The sequence below is a fragment of the Sceloporus occidentalis genome, unplaced genomic scaffold (assembly GCF_023333645.1).
Source record: "Sceloporus occidentalis isolate IW3139 unplaced genomic scaffold, rSceOcc1.0.p SCAF_43, whole genome shotgun sequence".
NCBI classification, from domain to species: Eukaryota; Metazoa; Chordata; class Lepidosauria; order Squamata; family Phrynosomatidae; genus Sceloporus; species Sceloporus occidentalis.
In genome coordinates, this window is record NW_028317023.1 from 2,827,482 (window position 1) to 2,853,618 (window position 26,137).

Below are 26,137 nucleotides of genomic sequence, written 5' to 3' on the forward strand. Positions count from 1 at the left end.
GATGTAAGGAAATATTTATAATAATTTGGATCATTTCCATTATTTGTGTTATTTAGGGTAAACATCAGTATCAATGACAACATTGGCAGTCTGACTTACACTACAAACTGAAATTAACTGGCAGACAGAACTGGGTTTCATAACCTAAGGACCAGGCACATTTTTTTGTAATTTTTACCATAGGTTTGTAAAACCATGATTCCCCTTTCCTATATTTGATGAATCTACAAAAATTATGCATATTTATTTTTCAGGAGAAGTAGTACCTTCCTTTAAAATCATAGAAATAGATAAAAACTTTAAAAATGTTTACTAAAATAGAAAAAAAATAGTTTTTACAATCTTGCTAAAAATGCCACAGCAGAACACTAACCCAATTTATGTTCAGCAACATCCTCTAATTACAGTAATACCCTACATACATGTTTTTTTATGGTCAAGAAGGCCATATCCATGCTTTACATATTACCCTATATAACATATTTTTTATACCAATACTAACTTAAGGCGTTTGGGGTTTTGACTTATATTGGTAGGACTAATATAAACATACTATTTTTATTTATTTTCCCTTTTTTGTTTTTTTGCACTGTTCTCAGTGCAGTAACACTTAAGATTCCTTTGGGAACCTCTCATACATTTGAAATGCCTTATTTTTTTATTTTTTAGAAGGGGGAGAAACCTCTCCTCCGATCTGTCTGTGCTGATCACACTGTGATCAGCAAGAAGGGCTGATCCCAATAAGTCAGCCAGCACATCAGGAGCAACAAGAGATACCAGAAGGGCCTAGAAAGCCCCGATGAGGCTCTATCCTCAAGTGAACTTCCAGTGGGTGTCAGCACTGACACTTACCTTAAGGGAATGACCGATCGTGTGATTGGGGATTCCTTGTATGACTGTGTACCAGCGATTGCGCTGTTAAACATGATCACTTACAGATGACAGGGAATAGCTCTCTTTGCTGATCGGAGTGTGATCAGCACAGACAGAACAAGAGGAGGAGAGGGAGTAAACCGTTTCTCCCCTGGACTCCCATGTAGTGGCAGGGAGAGTTCCCTTCCGCTGCAACAAAGTCAGGACATACCGCTACTAGTAATGTGTTTCTTGGCACAAGTTTGAAGACGTACTGGTACGTCCTATGGGGACTGAACAGGAAAGCCCAGACCTCTGATGAAGCTCTGAGGAGCGAAACATGTCAGGGGGGGCTATTTGTCTGAGTTTTTAATAAGCCTGTGTCACTGGTCATAATTCAATTATTCTTGTTGTTAGGACTTCAGCCATCAACAGTATATATGATTTGATACTATTAGTGTTATACGACTGTGGGCATATGGCCTCATGTCACAGTGACGTATACCTTTTACGGTAGGACTGGTGACACTGGTGTTTTTAAACATCTTTTTTGGTTATACTTTTTAACAAACACGTTAATAAAAGTGATGTTTTAGGGTGGGGTAATAATAAGAGTATTTTTGATCCCGGGAACGGGATTGGTTGGTTTTATTTTCATGACTGATTCAACCCCCACTTCAAAATCATTTATATTGCATGTCAGGTCTGTCCAACTGTGTTTGTTCAGTGGGTTTTCCACGATGTCTCTCCATGATATACATGGTATATGTGGTTTTGTGTAGAGCTATCCAATCAAATAAGCCCTGCACTAAAAGTCAAAAGCCTTTCTCTGACCACAAATTCACCAAAGAAATCAATAAAATGGATTAAGTGCACATAAAAAAATCAGTGAGAATACCTGTGGCATGATTTACTTAAACAGCTGGAACAAGTGTTAGACAGGAGCTAATAGAAGATAATATATTCTCTTTTTTCCTTTTTCTTACTATTATGAAATAATGCAGAGGTGGTAGTGTTTTAAATGCATTTAGGCATACAAACTACATATACACCGTAATGTCGGATGTTACTACTAAATCCCAAATTTGTGACCTGTGTTCATGTGCCACCTATTGGAATTTTTTTTAATTTACACTTTACGCAGAATTATTTTTTTAGAACTACCAACATGGCAACATGCTTAAGACTCACCTTTGCTAGATATTATTTTCCATACAAACAATGTGTATAATACACGTGACATCAAAGTCTTAATTTAGTCAATAGTGAGACACAAACTTTAAACTTATAGGATTCATAATTCTTAATCAAGGGTCATTTACTGAGAATAAAAACATCATGATTTGAGAAGGCATAAGGTGGATCTTGATAATGATTAGTTAGTGTGGCATGATAACAACTGTAATGTCATCGAACGTAAATTCAGCCTCAAGACAATAGGGACAATACATGTGAATATGTAAGGTCAGAGGCAATAGTGCTTGCGGGGTAGGGATGTTAGCTGCACCATTGCCATGAAAGGTGCAAATTAGTGTCCCTGACACCCCCAATGTGTATAATACACGTGACATCAAAGTCTTAATTTAGTCAATTGTGAGACACAAACTTTAAACTTATAGGATTCATAATTCTTAATCAAGGGTCGTTTACTGAGAATAAAAACATCATGATTTGAGAAGGCATAAGGTGGATCTTGATAATGATTAGTTAGTGTGGCATGATAACAACTGTAATGTCATCGAACGTAAATTCAGCCTCAAGACAAAAGGGACAATACATGTGAATATGTGTAATAAATATACTGCCCCTCCAGCCGGGTTTAAGTATTGTGAAATGTATAAAAAACATTCAACTTCAGGACAGCACTGAAGTTTTTTGTACCCTTCATGACAATGGCTGTTTTAACATTTCTGTGGTGTTTGTGTTTAGCTGTAATTTTCTTCTTTCTCATTTACTGTACCAATAGAATACCTTTATTACCAGAGAGAGATACCATTAATTTTATCATATCATCTAATTTACTATAAAAAATAAAACAAAATATGGTAAAAAAAACTTTTTCTTTTATTTTTATTTGAAAAATAGTTTACCCATCTACAAAAGCTAATGAAAAATCTTCTAAATAGATTCTAATATGTGCTCTGAGTTTAGAAATGCCAAATTTTTTTTTTTTTCTTTACAAGTTATAAGTTGCATATTGCTGTTTCAAAACAATTTTTTTTGACATATAGTCATCATGAGCCCATGTCCTACTTTGGACATGTTTGAAGCCAGCAAATTTAATTTGCGTCCACAGCTCTGTACATGGTGAAAAATAATCATTTGCTAGAGGTCTATCGGCCTGATTATAAACAATGCAGCACATTCCATGTTCTGAAAGTACCGTATTTCCCCATGTATAAGACGCACCTTTTTTAGAAACATTTGGGGTCTAAAAATTGGGTGCGTTTTATACAGTGGTGGTAGATTTTTTTTACTAGAAAGGGGACCTGTTTTGCTCAGCAGCGTCTCTTGATCCGTCGCGGCTGCACAGGAATCCAGTGGAGTCACGTGAATGCACATCGCATCATATGAGTCTGCTCCTTTCCTATTCCTGCTCGAGCAAGGAAGAGGGGAAATAGCGACCCCCATGGAAGTCTGCGAGAGGCACCAGAAGATCTGCAGTTCAGGTAAGGTGGGGGAGTAAATGAATGGATATATGTGTGTGATAGCATGGATCCTTGTGTAGGGGGCACAGGGAGGCTGAAGGTGATGTGCATGTACTGGCTACCTGAGCATGAGAGGAGTGCAATTGCTAGCAGCTAACATCAATCACACTCATATCATGCCCAGGCAGCCAGTACAATTACTTTTTGTATTATTTTTAATTTTTATTTTGGCCCCCAAAATTGAGGGGGTACTATCCCAACATATTAAGAGCTGCGAGGGATGCCAGGGGAAGAAATACGGACTATTCATATGTTAGCTCAGGCTAAGTATTGGGACACCTTACATCTGTTGTACGTTCACTTAAGTCCTAGCAAATAGTTTTTTTCCACCTTGTATTATTATTATTATTATTGGGAAAGCTAGATGCAGCACCATAAATGAGGGAAGTCACTATGACTTAACTCTCACCAGATCCCCATACCTGTGAACTTTTAAGGTTTGACCTTGAGTCTCAGGGCTTTTGACCCAATCTCAGAGAGAAGAGGCAGATTCTGCCTGGAACTGAGTGACGCCTTTCTATTCTGCACTACTGTGATCATCGATAAGACTCCCAATTAGTGCTATTGCTATCATTATCTTACGGTTGATAGTAGTGATGGGAAGTTCGGATCATTAAAGTGAATCGGATCATTTCGATTCGTTCACTGAAATGATCCGATTCATGATCCGGATCTTCGGATCACTCAGTGTGTCTGCACGGAGTTACTGTTTTCCAGTAACTCCGTGCAGGCACACTAACGATTGGCCCCGCCCCTTTCATTATGAATCCTCCCCCCTGCCTCCAGTGATGTCAATGAAGGCAGAGAGTCGTTCAAAGATTCGGATCTTACAGGGATCCGAATCTTACAGTGATCCGGATCACTGTAAGATCCGGATCATTGTAAGATCCGGATCATTGTAAGATCCGGATCTTTGAACGACTCTCTGCCTTCATTGGCATTCTAATCATTCAGAGAATGTACCATACTGTTATAAATAATACATTAATAATCACTGCCCCCAGGATTTACATCCCCCTTTACCTGCAACTGCACCTTAAGCTAACTTTATTAAATTAATTAAATTAACCCTCACCATTAAATTAACCCTAAACACCCCATCAACCATGACTGCCCTAAAATTAACCCTTAACACCCCATCAACCATGACTGCCCCTAAAATTAACCCTTAACACCCCATTAACCATAACTGCCCCCAAATTAACCCTAAACACCCCATTAAGCATAACTGCCCCCAAATTAACACTAAAGACCCCATTAAGCATAACTGCCCCCAAATTAACACTAAAACCCCATTAAGCATAACTGCCCCCAAATTAACACTAAAGACCCCATTAAGCATAACTTCCCCCAAATTAACCCTAAACACCCCATTAAGCATAACTGCCCCCAAATTAACCCTAAACACCTCATTAAGCATAAATGCCCCTAAATTAACCCTAAACACCTCATTAAGCATAACTGCCCCTAAATTAACACTAAAGACCCCATTAAGCATAACTACCCCCAAATTAACCCTAAACACCTCATTAAGCATAACTGCCCCTAAATTAACACTAAAGACCCATTAAGCATAACTGCCCCCAAATTAACCCTAAACACCTCATTAAGCATAACTGCCCCTAAATTAACACTAAAGACCCCATTAAGCATAACTGCCCCTAAATTATCCCTAAACACCCCATTAAGCATAACTGCCCCCAAATTAACACTAAAGACCCCATCAACCATACCAATTTATTAGGTAATTTATCTGGAGTACATGCAATTAATTTAGGGGCAGTTATGGTTAATGGAGTATTTAGGGTTAATTTCAGGGGCCGTTATGGTTAATGGGGTCTTTAGGGTTAATTTCAGGGGCCGTTATGGTTAATGGGATCTTTACGGTTAATTTCAGGGGTAGTTATGGTTGATGGGGTATAAGGGTTAATTTTATGCTGATGATTGAGGGTTAATTTAATTAATTTAATAAAGTTAACTGTAGGTGCAGTTATAGGTAAAGGGGGGCAAACTCAGGGGAATCTAAATCCTGGGGGCAGTGTGAAGATTATTAATGTATTTATTTATAAAAGTATGGTATCAGTGATATTCTCTGAATGATTCGAATCTCTGTAAGATTCGGATCCTTGTAAGATCCGGATCCCTGTAAGATTCGAATCATTCGACTCTTCGGATCATTCGACTCTTCGGTTCATTCGACTCTTCGGTTCATTCGACTCTTCGGATCATTCGACTCTTTGAACGACTCTATGAGTCATTGTTCCTGTGTGAATTAGTGAGCTGTAACCTGACCCCAGAGTGCTCTGCAGATGACTCACAGCTCTAGGATCAGGTTACAGCTGCATGATTCACAGACTGAACCGCTACAAACGAATCGTTCAGTCTAGTGAACCGACTCATCCGGATCACTAAAAAGAACCGGATCAAATGAACGATTCGTTCATGATCCGGACATCACTAGTTGATAGCCCTGCTCGAATGCAGATAACTAAATTAAGCGTATATCTTGAAATAATAGCAAGTCAAGATTTCCATGAGGTGTTAGAGCCATTTGGTTAACACATTCGGCGGAAACCTTACATTACATTTATTTAAAAAGCGCAGGCAGGTTCCACAGCACTGTAGAATTGGCTATTAACGGGTTTATAGTCTAAGAGTTTCAGGGTCAGCTCATTTGAAGCTTCCCAGGTATGCTCGCTACCTATATATTATGTAGAGTTAAACCCGTGTGAATTTGTCCTGCCAGGAGAAACTATTTGGCGCACTCTTCATAAAACTATAAACATCACGTTCTAATGAATAAATCCAGCGGCACCCCCAAGAAAACTCGGCTCGGCTCCAGATTACTAAATAGACGTCCTATAATTATACATATTTTGCTCATAGCTTTAAACGTCACTAGTAAATGGTGATTAGTCACTTGTATTATAATTACGTAAACCGAAGGTTTAGCTTCCCCCCCAACACATGACCCCCTGAGTCACATCTAATAAAACCGCTAATCTTAAAGGCGGCACATTCTAAACGATGTGGCGAGTTACCCGGAAGTTTGCTGTCAGAGCGAGGCTTGGAACGCACGCTTCCGTGTGACGTAGCGCGCTGAGGGCCTGCTGTTTGCTGGGATAGCTACGGGCTGAGTAAGGATACTCGTCGGAGAGGAGAGTGCCCGTCAGCGGCTTGGTGAAGGTAAGCAGCCGGACAAGGGGGGGGTCGGAGACAGGTGTCTATATATAGTCCTCTAGGATATTCCGCGTCGTGAGTTTAAGAGCTGGGAAACATCTATGTACCGGGAAACTGTCACCCTCACCTCGCAGCAATGACAGCCTCTCCCTGGATATCCACACTAAGCCAAATACTCTTATCCAGGGAGATAAAGAGAGGCCGCTGCTCCCTTTGTGTTACTAAAATATATGGTGTATTTCACAAAAAAAGTTGTGTGTGTGTGTGTGTATATATATATATATATAATGTAATATAATTTAACCCTGACTGCAGCACTAATGCTGTTGTGTAGAAGTGTATGTTTGTGAGACACAAGACTATTTGCTGACTCAAGCCTTTTGGGTTATTGGTATACAATGCAGTTTTGAGTGACGTTGAGATGTCACTGAAGGCTATTATAAGGCTCGCGTGGGCTTGGACGGGGTATTTATAGGTGTGTGCGGTTTTGCATCTTCTTTGGCTTTCAGGCCCTAGAACCGGTTGTGTTGAAGTTGTAGTTGGCCGGTTATAAGGCGAAGAACTGAAACTAAATGCATTGTCTGTGATCCGAATAGGTTAAAGGGACTGCTTACCACCCATGACAACCTTGCCAAAGAAGAAAGCATATTAAAGTAATATTCGTTCATTCTTTAAAAGTTTTAAAAAAAAAAGTAAGAGTTTACCTTTGCTGGGGCCTGCAGCTTCCCACCTCTTTCATGGTCTGTGATTCTCACCACTTATTGGTTGCTTAAAGTAGGGATTATTTTGTATTTTGACCCCAGAAATGATGCTAAAATGCACAATGTTGATCGTATCGTACAGAACAAAATAATTGGTTGTTTCATTTTTAATTTTTTTTCAAAGGCACACCTAAACTGGATTGTTGGAGTGTGTTGCTTACCATTATCTGATGTGTCATATAAAGGGAGACATTAAACGATGATATGTGTCAAATGGAATTAGGCTTTATAGAGACTAAAGTATTTCCTTCAAAGCACAGAAACTTTATTCCACCCTAATACGACAAGCACTTCCTGAAGCGGCATACACTTGATCTGTCACTGTAAGGGTAAATCTTAATGATAGGTTACGTCACTACTATTGTGTCTGGTAGACATGGCTGGCAGTGCCTTTTGCATTGGCGATGTTTACCTCTTGTGATTCCTTATATCTGAGCCATACCCTCCTCTACGTGCTGCTCATCCAAATAATTTAATGCTGATATACCCCAGGATGTCACAGCGTTTACTTCACCGTATACCAAATCCAGATACCAGAGTATGTTAGTATTACGTGTGTGTAAAGCCTGGTTTATAAACAAAGCAAAAGTCCCATGGTGGATATTTTGTAGGGATTATTACGCGTGTTTCTTCTTGATGATATGTACAATTGCTGTAGATCAGCACTCTAAAAGAAAATCCACATTTTAAGGAGGCTCCCATGTTCATGACATGGTAAATACATATCCCCTTCCCTTATTATAAACTGTGTGGATGTTGAAACAGGAAGAAGCCTATCTTGTGTCATGATATATTTTCATTTATCTGTTTTTATTCACATTGCCCTCTGCCAGTTAGGGCATCAGGGAATTGATGTAATGAATAATGAACCTGAAATTAATATTCAGTTTACTTTGAATAATCATGTAGCACAGATATATACACTACAGTTCAAAAGTTTAGTGTCAATATAATTGCAGAAGGGTTTTCTAATGACCAATTAGCCTTTTTTAAGCTTAAACTTGGATTAGCGAACACAACGTGCCATTGGAACACACGAGTGTTGGTTGCTGATAAAGCGCCTCTGTAGGCCTGTGAAGATCTTCCATTAAAAATCCCCAGCTACAATAGTCATTTACAACTTTAACAATGTCTACACTATTTCTGATCCATCTTGTTATTTTAATCTTCAAAAGTTCCTTTTTTTTCTCAAAAAGAAGAAAATTATGTATCTCCTGTCACTGTATGCACAGCGCTGTGGATTATGATGGCACTATACAAAACAATAAATACCGTATTTGCTCGATTATAAGACGACCCCCCAAATCTGAATATTAATTTAGGAAAAAAAGAAAAAGCCTTAATATCAGACGACCCTATAGGAAAAAAGTTTTACCAGTAAATGTTAATTCATCTAAACTATTTTATTTAATAAAAGGTATGATTGAGAAAAATATTTTGGTTTTATTTCCTTCTATTTTCCAACCTGCCCCCCCAGTTATGCACATCTGCCCCAGAAATGCCTTATACCCCCTATATGCCACAGTGCCTCTCTTGTTTTCAATTATGGCCTGGAGAACACAATTAGTTTCCATATAAAAATATGTGCAAAGGACTCGTGTAAAATGGAACATTAGCCATTCCATACTAAATACAAGGCAGATATTTTCTAAAAGAGGAGTCATTTTTGTCCAGGTCACTTTTAGGGCACAATTCAATCTATATATTATGTAAACCGTATTACTAGTAGATATTTGTTCTTATTTATAACAATAATCATCCCCAACAAGTTATGCAGAGCTTTTTACTGTACAGTTAAAGGAGCATTGTGCAGCATTTACGACGATAGCAGCTATTGGGTTCAGTTTAATTGCACGTTCTACAAAAGCAGAAGAAAGAAGCTTTAACGTTTAACTTACTGGTCTTGGTTTCAAAACTGTTTGAACAGCACTGTAAGGGCTAGACTTTGGTAAGGTGACCTTTATTCCCTTCCATTCTCCGTATGCTCTACCGTTTATACATCACCAAAGATACTTTAACGAAATAAAGGCATAGAAACTGTCCTTTGGAAACCAGGAACAGAATATTGGAGGAGCCAAGTCTAGTTCTTAAGAAATATAAGCAGATTTTATTCTTAAGTTGAAATACAACATTCGTTAATGATACACGACAGTTAGCGAGTTGTTATGGAAGTATACTTGTTGCTCCTGAAGAAGTTGTGTCGTTTTCCTGATGAAGCGCATGAGGAGAAGCATGCTGCTGTGTGTTTTCTAGACAGACAGTCCTTTATGTAGTTACAGAGGACATTGTGGTCAATCTGGAGGAATTTTTTTTTTGGAGAAAGTCCAGCTGCCTCAGTGTGATCAGCCTGGTGCTCTTTCTGATCCATGTTTTAAGTTAGTGGCAGTAAAGGGTGTTTTGTGAAATCACTACATTGGTTTGTTTTTCTATTTCACCTGTAATCAAGGAAGACCCGCCAGTTTGAAAAAAAATTCTTCTCCATTTGTGGATGCTGTTGGCATTTGTTACAGTATTACACTTTTGTTATACTGTTTTGTTAATGTTTCTATGGTTCCCATTTAATTAGTGCCGGTCACTTTGTTGTGTAGGTTGCTGATCACGTAATATTTATATTTCACATGGTAACACTGATGCATAAATTCTTATTTCCCCCAGACATGGGAGATCACTAGGGAAACCCATTCTATTGGGCCTCTATGTTACTATATTGCGGTCGAAATGTTCCATACCTTTCTAATTGGGGACGTCTTAAATATAGAGGTAATTATTATTTTGCTTCTAACAAAAGATGAATGTCTGTATCGTGGCTCTAGTAGAGGCACGTGCCATGACAGTCATGTCCATCCAGCTGTTCACTATATAGTGTTTATGTGAACCGTTCCACCATTACGTCTGACAGGTGCCGGCAGCTTTAAAACCTGAATCCTGCCACTGTGGAAGAAAGCATTGGGAGTTAATTTGCCGAACCTTATAAAATATTAGTAATTAAAGACTTTGTCAAGCCTGTTATCTATTTACTGCACGCTCTGAAATGTTAATTACTCCACAGCCATACAGGTATTAACTTTATTTCCTTAAAAATACACTGTCACCCACACAGCTTTTAACATAACATAATTTAAATTAGTATTGTTAAAATTATCTATAGCTTGTGACTTTCCCCATCCATGCAATTGTTTTTGGCTACCAGAGGAGATCTACGAGAAGCCTAGCAAAGCAGTTAGTTTCCTTTCCTGACGTAGTCTTCTCCTCCCACCACGCTTACAGTGGCGGCCACCAAAGGTGAGAAATACTTTAATGGGAAAGTAACGAAGCAAATAGTGAGATCAGGAACTGGCTCACCCATGGCTGACACGATGCCATACATGCGTGACTAAAAACCTATATTTTTGTTTATTTTTAATTCTCTCCTCAGGGATTGTTGGTAAACTGGGCTTCTTTTTTAGCCATGACACCTGTCCTTTGGAAGAATACAGAACATTTGTTTTCTATAATTTGTGTTGGTAAAATAAATGTGTCAGAGAGAAATTGGAGATAAATGAAAGCACTTCAAAATAATGAAAGCTGCTCTGGTTCTGTAGGTTAACAATTGCCCTGGTCCTTAAGAGAGCAACACTTGCTGGTGCTACTTCACACTAGTAAGTGCTGTGAATGGCAATCCGAATAGATCTAAGTAAGATTAAGCGTATACTTGGCAGGGCGTTCATTATTTCATTTCAGCCGTATGTTAATGACAAGGTGTGCTACAAATGTCTAGGGTTATGTTTTCTGTTTTTTTTTATTATTATTATTATTGTTCTAAGACTTGGGCGCAGTCTCTGTTTTTTATATTTGTGTTGATAGGTGTTTTAATTGCTACATTTTCATATTACACTTTTCCAGCAGGAAGATGAGCCTGAAATCAGAGCGCAGAGCAATCCATGTAGACCAGTCGGAACTTCTATGTAAGAAAGGATGTGGCTACTATGGGAACCCTGCCTGGCAAGGATTCTGCTCTAAATGCTGGAGAGAGGAGTACCAGAAAGCTCGGCAGAAACAGATCCAGGAAGACTGGGAGCTTGCAGAACGGTATCTATGTCACCTTTCTGAGGGCCATATTTGAGCGTGTTATCCTGTCTTGTCTCCTGGGCTCAGGCTACCTGAACCTATACAGTATAACATCCTTGTTGTTTAATAAGATGTCCAAAAAACAGAAGTTACAACTCCATGTTATCACAATGACAGGATGGGGCTCTCTTGGCGGCAGCATTCACGCTGTAGTAGCGGACATTAAGCCTCAGGAACGGATGCGCCTGTCCCTTATAATTGCAGGCAAGGACCCAGACGCCAGTAAAATACGTCTGTTGCAAATGAAGTAGAAAAGAGATGAGTACCATTCACGTTGTTTAGTAATGTGGAACCATGGAAAAGAAGCCCTGCTATGACAAGCTTTACAGGATACAGCTAATTTGTTTTAATAAGGTCCTAACTCGTAAACTAATTGTACCTTATTTTTTTTTACTTTTTTTTTTATGTTCATATGGGGTTTTTGGTTAAAAAGCTATTATCTGTGTTACTGTTTGCAAGATTATGTTTTCAGCAGTACCTTAAAGTTATGTGACATGAGCCCTACGTCACTGATAGTCCTAAGCCATGGATGACCGGTCAAGGTGTTTTCATAGACCAGAGAGAAGTTACGTTGCATCAGAAAGTTCAACTTGACCTTGTTTTGCATTATAGCCTGCAGCGGGAGGAACAGGAGGCCTTTGCCAGCAGTCAAGGAGCACAGGGAGGACAATCTTCTCTCACCTTCTCTAAATTTGAGGAAAAGAAATCCAATGAAAAGGCTAGAAAAGTAACCACCGTCAAAAAATTCTTCAAAGCATCTTCTAAAAGCCTACCAAAGAAAGGTAAATGTCCTCCTAAAAAAAATAGTGTATAAACAAAGACAATGTGCGGCTGCAAATTATTAGGACCTGCCTCGCATGGATGCCATAGAGAAATGTTGCCTTCTACACATGGATATACGTATAGAGTCAGAGGGCTGTATTTTGTATTAATTAAAAAATATGGACGATTTTAAGTTTCAGTGGAATGCCCTAGCGGTAAAATCACACCCATGGCTGTCTGTATCCAGCTTAAAATTTGTATGCAGCCAAAGAGGGATCCATTTTCTAAAGAAAGCTGTTTTTGGCTTTCCCACAACAGGTAAATAAGCCTACTTTTATTCTAGACACCTGTGCCGGTTCCATATCCAGTGATCCATTGACATTATTTACACTTGTGATACAATGTGTACAAATTATACATTGTAGAATATGATCCAAGAACTTTTTCTGTCAATACAGCTTGAACATCTCATTAGAGTTGTGCTAAAGTAAGACTGAGGTTTAATGTCCTGACAATTGTGTTATTGCACTGTGACTAGCTAGTGGACCAGAACAATGTGAAGTTTCAATAACAGGCACTTAAAAAGGTAACATTTTTAATTTGGTTATCTGTGATATTTCCTTAATGTTCTTCAAAAGGTATTGGGATACTGTACTCATTGATATCACATAAATGCTTTATAGAAGTAACTTGCTTAGACGAACAGTAATGTAACTTATTATTAAAATGATTAGCTGCCCGTTGCCCTGAAGTGTGTCTGTGTACAAACTGTTCAGTGCTTAGTGATAAAACACTAACTCAAATGTAATCCCCGTTTAAAAGGAAAAAAAAGTTGAAACCAGTGTTATGACTATGAATCACATGTACTTCAGCAGGGATTATTTTTAAAACAATTTTGGATTTTATTTCCTAAATCCTGTCATCACAACAACCCCCTTTTGGTTTTTTTGGCTTGCTACCATCGTTTCAGCTGCCGATGAAAAGCCTAGTAAAGTGGTGCATGTGGGGACAGAGCGCAATGCGGATCTTCTCAGGGATCTGAGGGGCTTCTTTGTCCCCCCCTGGGAACTGGCTTCCCAAGCTGAAGGTAATGTGGAGTAGTGTGTTCCACGTGCTTGCTTTTTTGTATAGGTTGCTGTTGACCTGTGCTATAACAAATAGCCCGTTTCTCTGTATTAAAGCAGCACTAGCCCTGCCCCCCCCCCATTTTATACAATACGAGGCACATTGCACGTGCATGTATCTCTAACCCCTTTAACCCCTTTTTGTTAATGAAGTGAAACCCCTTTTTGCTGTGGGTGCATACTGTCACAGCAAGCATGGCCGACTGGCTTTGTTTTATCGTACAGTGCTGCTCTAATGCGGTACAGCAATCTCTAGTCTGTAGGACCTTTTCCTTTCTTGTTCACATTTTACGGAAACTGGGATTAAGGAAGCAAACTTGCTTTAAAATAAATGTGCATGACTCCTTTAATAAAATTGCTAGTGAGCAGACCATAAACAATTTTGTTTTTTCTGTACATTCCCAATTTATGGAAGCTCAGGTTCTCGGCACGTCCTTTTCCATTGCTCAATTAATGCCAGAGACATATGGGGTAGACCAGGGGTGTCCAACTTGCGGCCCTCCGGCTGCTGCAGGACTACATCTCCCATAATGCTCTTTCAGATAATGGGCTGGCTGAGGAGTATGGGAGATGTACCGTAGTCCTGCAGCAGCTGGAGGGCCGCAAGTTGGACACCCCTGACGTAGACAAATGCTGGCACAATTTATGATCCAAAAAGTCTTAAGATCATGTGACTATGCGGGTGCATTGATGTTGCACGCATGTTCAATGCTAACAAGTAGGGTGGTGGTTATGGGGCAGTGTGGTGACTTGCCATAAGAGTGCTGCGTCAGCACAGTCCCCACTAATGCATCATTGATCACAGCAGGAAAGGGTCAAACAGAAAATAAAACACTGAAAATGGCACATTGGCTTGCACTTTTTCCAATCAATTATACAGAAGTGTAATCCAATGTAATTGCAATGTGTTTTCTTCTTTTCCTAAGGACAGTTTCAATGTTAAGTCATTGTGCTTCCCTACATAATCTGTTTTCTTTAGATTGTATTGAAGATTCTGTTGAATTTCTAAACGGGGAAAAAAAACATCAACAGTAGGTAGATGTGTTTAAACAGGTTCATAGTTGTATAGAAAATTCGAACTTTATTGACTTTGATAAGTCGGTTAGGGTATACCAAGAAGGGTGACAAAACACACTGCCACAAGAACCCACAACCATGCAAAGGCTATATAGGACACCTGAGAGCAGTTGTCAGCTCACGTCTCTGCTACACAAAAACATGAGGATATCAATTGGGCAAGATGACATTTTTCAGCAGAATGGAGTCAGCATTATTTTTCCCCCCACTTCTGTACAGTCTAGGAGCTGTGCTTAGATTAACCCAGTAAATAAGATGCCTGCTGTTACACGGTGGATGAAATTGCACACCACACGGCCCCTGTTTGGCATCATTCACAGGAGCCTCACTGACACTCATCAGTCTAATTACAAGAGAAACTGTCGCACACACTGCATTCAGTCTTGGGTGTGCTGTGAAATTACATGGAGTCTTTCCTGAAGCCGCTCTTTATAGTTTTGTGTTGTGTGTGTGTGTGTTTGTTGCATACAGCTGCCTCTCATTATTTACCATTTATTAAGAGATGTGCAACATGCAGCTCATAAACCGTTGATGGGCTCCAACTCTCATCATCATCATCAGCCATCTGAAATGAGGTCAATGGGAGTTGGACACGGTAGCTGCAGGTTGGACAGTCGCATTGTTTTTTGTCATTTATTTGTTCTAACCACTGTGTGTATTTCCCATCCTTTTGTTCACCGTTTTTTGCAGTGCTTTGTGACAAGCTGAGAGGTGGGTGACTGTCAAATCATAGACTTGTTTAGCTAGACTCTTTTGGTTTGTGTTTATATTGCTCTCTTCTCTTTGATTGTTGTTCCACCTTTATTTGTCCACCAATAGAGTGTTTGCCTTGCTGATATAATCCATCTACTGAGAACAGTAGAAACAACAACCCCAAAAAAGTTTTAAGGAAGTTTTACTTCACTTTGATGGTGAGGATGAGTGGAAAAGCCTTTCAGTAGAAATCAGAGGTTAATACGGTGAGGGAATTTAAACGGCAAGGGGACGGCAGGAGGCTCTAATGAAAAGTCAAGACCAAGAATCAAATAAAGGTTTTGCAGCAGGAGAACAATAGGCAAATTAGGTCCAATTGTTCTTATCTGCCTTTGAATTCTGTTTCTTTATTTAACCCCTTAAAACCCCTTAAAACATTGATGGTAGCATGGAACGTCATGAAGACCGCCGTCATCCCTCAGTGCAGAAATCCTGCACGATTTCCAATATGAATGAATGCCTTGTGGTTTCAATGAACCGGAGGATCCATTCATGAGTAATGAGGTCCGCTGAGCAATCAGAAGCCGATCAGCAACAGAAATGTAAAAAAAGGAAATAAAATAAGTAGGCCTTAGCGCCATCAAATTCCATAGCGCTATGAATGGATGCTTATCGGTCGATGCTTCATTTATCCGTTGTGGCTGCTGCTGATCAGTTAGAGGCTGACCAAGAGCATTAGAAAAGTAACAAAAAATGTTTAAAAAAAAAAAATAAAAAAAAATTACAACTTTTTATTTTTTTTTTTTTAAAAACATTGCTGCCTAAAGTCAGGAGAAGTCGCTGTGGTTGGCCAGTTGCAGCGGTCGCTGTGGTTGGCCAGTTGCAGCGGTCGCTGTGGTTGGCCAGTTGCAGCGGTCGCTGTGGTTGGCCAGTTGCAGCGGTCGCTGTGGTTGGCCAGTTGTAGCGGTCGCTGTGGTTGGCCAATTACAACAGAAGTCTGTCTCAGTTTTCAACGTTAACAGTGGTCAGTGATACATTGTGTTGGATAGCAGAGAGAACCTTGAGCAATAATATAAAGTTTCTGTATAATTTTTTGTTCTATTTGTGGGGGATTGGGAATTAAGTTTGTGGGTACGGAGAAACATTTTACTTTTTAAGTTGATTAAGTTGTACACAGCCGAGCAGGCCTACACATTGCTGGCAGAGTCAGGCTTTATTTGACCATGAAAAATATTGTGTGTGTATATATATATATATATGTGTGTGTGGGTACACAAAAAAACTAAAAAGGAGAATCATGGTTAAGGAAACGGTGTAAAACACGGGAGTGAACTAGATCCTAAAGCCATCCTCATGGTTTTTGTCTTCCTTCATTACCTCTTAATTTTTGAACAGTATTCATAACTGTAAGAATTTCACCGGGAAAAATCGAAATGTGGTTAGTTAGCGATCGTTGAACAGTATGTGATTATGTGGTTTTTCTGGTTACGTTTAATCGTAAGACATGTTCTTGGTTTTGGGGCCACGTAACATGGTTCAGCTTGCAGCAAAAAGGGGGGAGCTGGTGTGATGACTCTGCACATACTGGCTGAAATGTCAAGGGACCAAATCTACTAGATCATATCTAACCATTTAAAACTGCCACCTACTCCTACCACCCCACCCCCATTCTTTAAAATTTGCTGCTGTAATAAATGCTCATGTTTAGAAATTCATGTACAGTAGGCAAGTCATCAGGTAGGGCCGCCGTGTGTGATTGGCCATTTCCCAGCTGGATATAGAAGCCTATAGGGCTGTGAGAGTATGGTTCAGCTCGTATAATAAAATTTTATTTTCTATATTCCATCTTGCGGTGACAGATATAAAGGAGGCAAAAGCTCCCAGTCCTTCCCTCACTCGTCAGATAAGCATAGAGACCGATCGTGCATCCAAAGAATTTAAGGAGTTCTTAAAGCCCTACCAAAGAGCAGGGGATGATGTGTACAAGCAATGCATGATATTCCTGGAGACCATGAATCTAAAAAAGGTAGGCATGAAAAGCTATACAAAATGTTGTGACATTCCCTATTCTGACATAAACAGTAGGCTAGTGAGACAAAAAAAAGATGCCATATAATTGAGTCTCGAACCCAGCTACTAAAGAAGGTTGGATTGGGAGCTCACAATTACCAACACGTGTCAGAAAAGGGAACAAGCGTCACATCCAATGGAGACATGTATATGTTTTTGCTGATTGTCGGGGATAAGTGAAGCTAACACAATTTAGAACTTAAGAGAGATTCTAAATTAACTACCATGAGGTATTCAAAACTACAGAGGAATGGTAGTTGTTCCCAGAACAGAGCCTGAGCCACTGTAACTGAAAAGTAACCTTTATTTATATACCAAAGGAAACCTATGTAAGAAGAATTACGCTTTTCCGTTCCCGGAATTTCCATTCCAGACAAATATAGAGGAGACCTGTTATTAAAAAAAAAAACCCACAAGCAAAGCCCCCTGTTGGCTGCGGACCATCAGAATTGTTGTTGATTTAATTTTCTCTTTTTTCAGGAATCAAACATTGAAGAGCAATCAGAGTTAACCCAGGACTTTTACCAAAACACTGCTGATAAGTTGCAAATGTATTGGAAAGGTAACCAGTTATTTTGAAAAGTTGAAGATAAAAAGTATTTGCCATCATGTTCATATAACTATTGGAGATAGAGGTGGATGAGGCCATATATTTTTGGAGAGTCGGCATAATATTGCCACATAGTATGGAAAAAGAGAAGCATTGTCTATTGGAGTTTGGTTAACTCAACATAATCCTGTGCAAGATCTCCCCGACCTGCCCATAGCCCAAAAGGCTCGAGAACTAAATAAAGTCTTGTGTGTTTAACTGTACGTGTTGCGCATTTACAGTTAAACACACACAGAGGCTTCCTCTGGGGAGAAGCGAATGTCGCTGATTGGTCAAAGACAATTGTTATAATCCCTTACTATTGGGGGGGGTAGTAGTAATGACTACTGCTACTACAACGTTGAAGTGACGGCATGCTGCAAGCTCATCCGTTGTGAGATCAGCTGGCTATCATGCTCGTAAAAAAAACAAAACTATTGGCTCATCCCTGCTGACATGCACTATAACAGACATTAACACCTTCATATATGGCTATTGGAAAATGTACTAAGACGTATCTAGTTTGTGTTAGTTTTACTATTTGTTTTGGTGCTTGTGCGGAAATAGTGGGGGCGAGTTTGGGGGGGTTTATTATTATTAGCTTTTATTTATGCAGCGATTAATACAATACATGACAAGATAAACCGATACATTAGGTTCAGAGAGCCCTGCTTGCCAGCTTACAATCTTGAGGGTTCTATTTGTATTACTATATCATCTGCTAGGAATGCATGGTTTGCCCCCAAATTAGCTATCTATACACAGCTAAGCTTGTCCTGGAAAAAAAAATATATTTAAAGATTGTACACTCTTCTCCTTCTGTACCAGTGTGTCATTGTCGTTTTAAATTACCGTCATTAAAGATTTTCACTGCCCTCCCCAGTGTAATAGCAATATTATTGGTATTTGCTATTAAAGTGTAAAATGTATAAATATAACTATAAAAAAAGCTGTCCACTTTGTAAGCCTGGGAGCTTCTGTATGTTACATTGTAAGATGGGAAAGACTCTGGGTGTGACTCGCATAATTTATCATTTAAATTCACTCTGTGGTAGAATAGTTTTAGACAAAAAGCTCTTCTTGACATTTTGTGTGAATCTTTTAGTGTCCCCAGATAATGTTGAGAAAGCAATGGACCAAATTGAAAAGTTCCTCATGACCCGTTTATACAAATATGTGTTTTGTCCGGAAACCACAGATGATGAGAAGAAAGACCTTACAGTCCAAAAGAGAATAAGGTGAGTTTTATACTGAAATGACTCCACTCCTTAGAGCTAGAATTGAAGTTCTGAAAGCTACCAACCTGGTAAACTACAAATTCCATGATTTTAGACTGAGGATCAAGGGAAATGCTGTCCACCAAAATTTTGAGGGGGTTATAGGTTAACCACCCTTATTATAAGCCTTGGAGTGGAATGTAAATAATCAAATATAAAATCGTTTTGTGGTATTCTCTAAAAATCACATTTTTGGAAACAGAACTTGATTGCATGCTTTAAGGGTTTGGTAGATACTGGATCACCCTGTCCCGTATGTAGTTTCTCTACAGAAAAACACCTCTGATTTGTCAAACATCTGGTTTACTTTTAAGCAGGGATCTTTTGAACCTCTGCTCGTGCCCTGTACCGATACATTTAGTTCTTCTTTTATTTTCTGTTGCTTATATGCTATAATGTAAACTTTGATTCTTGTATTCTGATTTACTAGCTACCTTTTACAGACAATTCTGAACGTGGTTTTTGCCACTTGTCAAAATGATATATTAAGGCGCATAGACGAGGGTATTGTATATTGGGAATGCCAGAGAAAAGGGAGCATGGCCCTAATTTATTATTTGAATGTTCAAATATTGGCGAATGCTGTACTGTCCTTATATCCTCAGGGCTTTACATTGGGTGAGTCCCCAGATGTTGTGCGTCCCTGTAAATGAAGATATCCCAGAGGTTTCTGACATGGTGGTAAAGGCAATAACAGGTCGGTGTAGATTGCAGATCATTGCATGATCACCCATTTGGCCAGTTAACAATATTGGATTTTGCATTGTGCATAAAAAATAATTTCCGTTAACATGCTATTAATGGCTATCTCTTGCTTTTTATTTTTTTTTATTTTAAATTCTTTATTTATTTAAATGCAGATATTATTGAGATGGACTCAAAGCGGATTCCCCGTGACAAGCTCACCTGCATCACTCGGTGCAGCAAACACATCTTCAATGCCATTAAGATAACTAAAGATGAGCCAGCCTCTGCTGATGACTTCTTGCCTACCCTCATCTATATTGTCCTCAAGGCAAACCCACCTCGCCTGCAGTCCAACATCCAGTACATCACTAGATTTTGCAATCCAAGCAGGTTGATGACTGGGGAGGATGGCTACTATTTCACTAACCTGGTGAGACTCTCACCTCTAACTTTCCTGGAAACGTACAGTAGTTAAGTCCATTTAGATCAGATGACTTGTTGTCTTACAGCTGAAGTAGCCAACATGTTGCTTTCCCGTAGTTTAAACTTATTTAAGCCCTTGGGACATACTTCCACATTAGCTGGTGGAGTGGTTGTTGGCTACCCCAGGCATGTACTAAAGCGAATACAATTATATCAAGGAAGATAATAAGTCTTACCTACATTCTATTTCCAGGCATATTCCTAAACATGCTCATGCAAAACCATTTTAGTGCTGTTTTAGTAGGCATAGGGTTCATTCTATTTTCTTCCTTCGACAGTGTTGTGCCATGGCTTTTATTGAGAAGCTGGATGCCCAGTCTCTGAATCTAAGTGAGGAAGAGTTCAACAGGTTCATGTCCGGTCAGGTGTCTCCAAAAAAACAAGAAACTGAAGGCTGGCCTGAAGATACATGCCCAGGAGTAAAGCAGATGCACAGAAACCTGGACCTGCTTTCACAGCTTTCCGAGAGACAAGAACGTATTGTGAATGGGGCCAGGAAGTTAGAGAAGGACCTCATTGATTGGACTGATGAAGTGACTCGCGAGGTCCAGGACATTGTAGAAAAGTACCCATTGGACATAAAAACTAGCCAGCCTCTAGCCTCCATAGATTCAGAAAATGTAGAGGACGATAGGCTCCCCCCTCCTCTACAACCACAAGTTTATGCAGGATAAGATGCTATACTCATGAGAGGTACACACTTAACCACTCCTATAACCGTACAGCTGAAAGACATACCTTATGGGGTGAATTCAGTCTAACTGTAAACCCCAATTAGGTCAAATGTCTGTTTAAATGCAATTTTTAATGGTACAAAACTTTTAGTCCATGCAGTTTGCTTAAGTGTAACTATTTATTAACACAGGCCAGATAGGACAATTTGGTAGTGGTCCTATATTTTTAATAATTTTTCTCATAGGAAAAAGCATATGCAGATACTTTTTTTTTTGTCTTATTTTATCATTGGAGATGTTCATATACAGTCTTTAGTCTTCCTACCCTCCACTGGGGTATTTGGCATTACCATTTAACTATATACATAGTTTCACATCTACCTTTAACGATGCACTCAGGAATAGGTAATTACTATCAAAGCTGGTGATCTCATCTAGAAATTGGGATTATTTGTTAAAAAGTGATTTATTTTTTTTGCCCATAAACCAATGACATAGACCTGCTAATTGGAACTCTTACAGTTGTCGCTGAGGGCCACCTTTCAGGCTTTGTGTAAGAATTCCTTTTTATATACAACCTTTTATGAGTCACCTGGCATGTTCGTCATATAGTATTATCATATGGTCTGACAATGTATTAAACCCCCATCCTTCATGGCAGAATCTTTGTCTTTGTTTACATAATGACTACACTTTTGCCCCCCCCCCCCCCCCCCCCTAGTTCTGTTAGCCCTTTTTCTTAAATCTAATAACGATTGGTGGGAACTCAAACATGAACACTCTGGAACTTTTTTTGTGTTTTTTTTAATCGAAAAAATAGTTTCAGTTAGTAACTGAAAGATAACAGTTTTTTTAAGTAACCACCTTTCTGCTTAAAAAATTCAAAAATTATCTTAAGATTGGAAAACACACTAAAAATGATAAATGAATGTTTGTAATAAGAACTCAAACTATAAATTCTATTTTTTTTATGACATAATACATGAAGTTATAAGCATTTGATTAGTGTTTGCGTATTGTAATAATAATTCCCTTAGGACTAATGTTATAAATTGTTCATTTGTTACGCTTCCACTAAGAAGACATGATGACAGTGCATACATTTTCATCTCTTTAACATACTACAAAACACCCAACATGACTTTTTTGTGTTTTGCAAAGCTGATCAAACCCAGTGTTATGAAGGAACATTCTGAGCATTGGCTTAGTTTACTTTTTTATTTTATTTAAAGGGGAACTATCACATCTGAGACAACCGTAAGCCAATCCGGTTTTATTCTCTGTTATTTGGTTTTACGCTACCATTTGCAGTTTTGACATCACATCTTCTTCTACCAAAGCCTGGGCTTTTTGTGCTTTATCCCACGATCCTTCAGTGAAGACCAAACTGGAGTCCTGCTGTAAGCCTATAAACTTTTATATCGGACTTACGCATTTTAGTAGACCGCACATTTGTCTTTAGCTCTAGAGTTGGTTTAGAACCGTTCAGTTTCTCTAAAGCTAATATCACAACTATCATAGGACAGCAAAACGGGAGAATAAAACGTTAATTTATAAATCGACATATACATGAAAAGGGAAGCAGTTTGTTGTAAATAAGTGTGAAGATGTGATGCGACAGTTCCCCTTTTAATTCCAGTCATTGAAACGGGGAACGTTTAGATTGTTTATTGAATTAGTGTTTTAATAATTACCAGTGTGTGATCGTGCATGTTACCATTTCAGTGCTGTACTGTCTGCTATAGAGTGAAGACTATAGATTATTATAATACAGTTTGGTTATGTGGGGGATGTACATATGTAAATATGTAGTTGGGGGCTGCATTTGTTCAGGCATCAAATTTCTTCTTGGTTTGAATCACAACCTCAAGCATTAAAACATAAACAAGAATAAAACATTTTACGTTTTAGCAGGTTTATTTTATTTATTGGGCTTCTATTTGAAATAAGTAAATACAATTAAATTGTTGACGGGAAAAGAGCAGAGGTGGCATCAGTCAGTGACTATTGGCCGTGGTGAGTCAGTTTCAAATTGTATGATCTTATGGCCACACGGTCTGCAGCATTAAAGAACAAGACATTGCCCAAAGTCCTAAATATTTATTTCTGTCAAGTAAAAAATGCTATTTTACATTGTTCACGAGCCTGAGAAATACCCTGGAGGAACAACAACTGGTTTATTGTTCATTAAAGCATGAAAAAGATAAGTGGTAAAGAACTGTAAAGGTGTTAACTTTAACAAAATATAATAAAGAATAAATTACTCCAATCATATTCATTGTAGAAGCATGTTGATTAGTTTCAGTAGTTGGTTTTAAACTAAACCCCCCTTTAGCTATACCGTACTATACTTCAGTAATTGATACTCTACCCATATGATGCAACTGTAATCACTTCTAACATTCTCTTTTAAAAAAAAACCAAAACAAACCCATCAGTCACACAGATCTAATGCATAGACGGAAATCGCTTCACCTTCAAAATGATAAAGGGTACATTTTCTTGTGTAAAGGGAACCCAAACCCTCACCCGTATACCATGAATCTCCAGATGTAGCTCTTAGGTTTAATGCAAGTCAGGCGAAGTCTTTGCCCGGTGTGGATAGACCCCAATGTGTGATCTCTGTTTATCCAGTTAGATGCATTTCTTTAAATAAAGTGTCATTGTGTTGGCCTCTCATCAGCTGGAAACCAGGACTGGTTAAATACTCATTACCTTTCATGAACAAAAAAAAATCGTGTAATTCACCCACATTACTTATCTATGACTGTTTGCTCTGCAGACACATGGTGGGAGCTCCAGTAGTTTTGTGTCTGACAAAGTCTTTCAAGTTTCTGAACTTCAGGAGAGGATAAAATAGCAAGAGATATATATATCTTAGCATCCTAAATATAAGGCAAAATTAAACATATAGATATATGGTTGAGTGAATGGTGGGCAATATAGCACTAGTTTGCTTTGTACATCACTTTATTGTGGAGTCTAATGTACAGTAATTATTCCAAAATCACATGCATTTGGGGAGATTCAGATGCATAAACGGGCCGTCTTATGTATCAAAGAGCCGCCAAACCTTTCCCTAGCAGGCCATGCTCACTCAGTCCCCGCACGCTGAATCTGAGCGTGGAGATTTGTGTCTTTTCCCAGCGCAACGGAATCATTGTGTGCCGCAAAGTAGCAGAAGAGCTGTCTTGAGCCAAGATAGAGATAAAAAAAACACAAAAAAGTGCATGTAAGTATCTTTCTGTGTGTGTTGGTAATTCACTGTTAAGATCAGAATAAAAGACTGGCTCCTGTATTTTTAGCTGGCTCCTAGAACCAAACTAAATATATAGACTCCTAAACACATGACAAACTGTGTATGTACAGCAGTAAAAAGTGAATGGACTGGCTGTCTCAGTCCCCTGCATGGCATACTTATTTTCTATCCATGTTTACACTGCATGTAACGTAATTTTTGTAGCGTTCCAATCTCCATCAGGCTTCCAGGTCATGAGGTCTAGCTCAAAAAGTATAAGAGATGAGAACGTTCATGAATCATGGAGGTCGCTCCCTTAAGTACGGGGATGTAAAATTACACCATCCGCTTCTTTCAGCAATCGCTGTCGGTTGCTGTCGGTTCTTGTCACAATTGGAGGGGTAGACCTGCAGCAGTGGTCCCCCCTCAGATGACATGAGAATTCATCTATCATCAATAAGACTGCTAGAGTAGGTCCAAGGATCACAGCGAATTCCCCTCATGAGTGGAGGGGGGGGGGGCACTGCTGCTGGTCTGTTTGGACTTCAGGGCAGACAGCAGAAGCCATTTCCCCCTTCCGTGTTGGTGAGAATGCATGATGATACATGAAGGTAGAGGACGATGTAAAATGACATCCTCCATTACCTTCAAAGACTGCGTGGAATAATATCTGTGAGTGGGGGGCACTGCTTCTGTATGCCGACCAGCTAAGGATAGACACAATGAGTGTGATTGAGCTAGCCCTGCATAATGCATAGTTAATATGTGTGTGTGGGGGGGTTATCTTTACCTTATTTCTGAAAAAATACATTGACGGTCAGCTCTGTCCTGCTTGAAGGAGAAACTTAGCAAGATTGGACCTAGATAATGCGTAAGTCAGTGAGCTGGAACAGTATGTACACACCTTTATTAAAGAAACTCATCTAAGCTATATTGTATTCAATATGCCAGAGTGATCTACTGAATTCATCTTAGGATCACTGCAATTTTACGCTCATTTCAGTAAGAACTGTGTCTGAAAGGATCTTTGTTTTATAAACAAAAAAAGTAACTACAATGTGAAGCTGAACCCAAATCAGAAACCAGAAATGTTACCCTGACCATAACACATGTATCCACAGAATACGATGACCAAAATGTGTGCGACGTGACATCACAGTGCTCATAGCTGTTCTGTAATGTAAACATTGTACATTACTGTTATTTCACATTTGCCTTTTTTCTCTTTCCAGGTGCTAATATTTATATAAAGACCTCTTAAACGATGTGGATCAAATTATTGAATTCAATAAATGTTTTAATATAGAGCAATTATCTGTATCGACTGCTTGCATATTTCTATAAGACTGTGTAGTGAGAATAGATTATAGAGATAGTGTATCTGTAGGCACCCAATAAACGTATATTTTCCACGTGTGAAAGTTCTATAGAAGCCAACCCATAAAAATGAGTCCAAGAATACACTGAGAAAGCAGATATAGGTCAGATAAGTTGCAATCTAAATGTCAAAGTAAGTATTCCTTCTATACAGTTTATCCATTCTAGGATAGAATACAGTACTTAAAACAAACCAGTTATCACAGATATTGGTATGTGGTAAAATGTATGTATATATAAAACGGGCAATCATGTCTGCTTAGAACTGCCCATTGCATGTACATATTATAAACTTAACACAGTGATAAAAAAAACACATGCACCGTTTTGAATTGGATAATAAATGGCCGTAGCTTTATTAGAGGGTATAAAAGTCATGACAAACATTAAGCATTTAAATTAACAAACAAATATAACCAATACAATCCACCCTTCCGTTAGCCAGATTGTTAAACAACCAACCTCTGTTCACCCAAAA

General features: G+C 38.9%; 1 protein-coding gene across 5 annotated transcripts; it reads left to right on the forward strand.

Moving 5' to 3' along the window:
- The first annotated feature begins 11,390 nt into the window (after positions 1–11,390).
- LOC149289680 (rab5 GDP/GTP exchange factor-like) lies at positions 11,391–21,044 on the forward strand. Of its 5 annotated transcripts, none has more exons than XM_089490298.1 (9): positions 11,391–11,569; positions 12,221–12,390; positions 15,262–15,282; positions 17,124–17,290; positions 17,815–17,896; positions 19,029–19,161; positions 19,806–19,897; positions 20,061–20,317; positions 20,649–21,044. In XM_089490298.1, exons 1-9 carry the CDS (start codon positions 11,391–11,393, stop codon positions 21,042–21,044), a joined length of 1,497 nt encoding a protein of 498 aa, XP_089346424.1. The 5 variants fall into 5 exon arrangements, with proteins under 5 accessions (XP_089346424.1, XP_089346425.1, XP_089346426.1 ...); XM_089490299.1 differs by lacking the exon at positions 15,262–15,282 and adding an exon at positions 16,826–16,828; XM_089490300.1 differs by lacking the exon at positions 15,262–15,282.
- The last annotated feature ends 5,093 nt before the right edge of the window (positions 21,045–26,137 follow it).

Coding starts and splice junctions, on each gene's coding strand:
- LOC149289680 (XM_089490298.1), top strand. CDS start 11,391: ATGAGCCTGAAATCAGAGCGCAGAGCAATCCATGTAGACCAGTCGGAA. Junction 11,570..12,220: donor GACTGGGAGCTTGCAGAACG/GTATCTATGTCA, acceptor TTTGCATTATAG/CCTGCAGCGGGAGGAACAGG. Junction 19,162..19,805: donor ACAGTCCAAAAGAGAATAAG/GTGAGTTTTATA, acceptor TTATATCCTCAG/GGCTTTACATTGGGTGAGTC.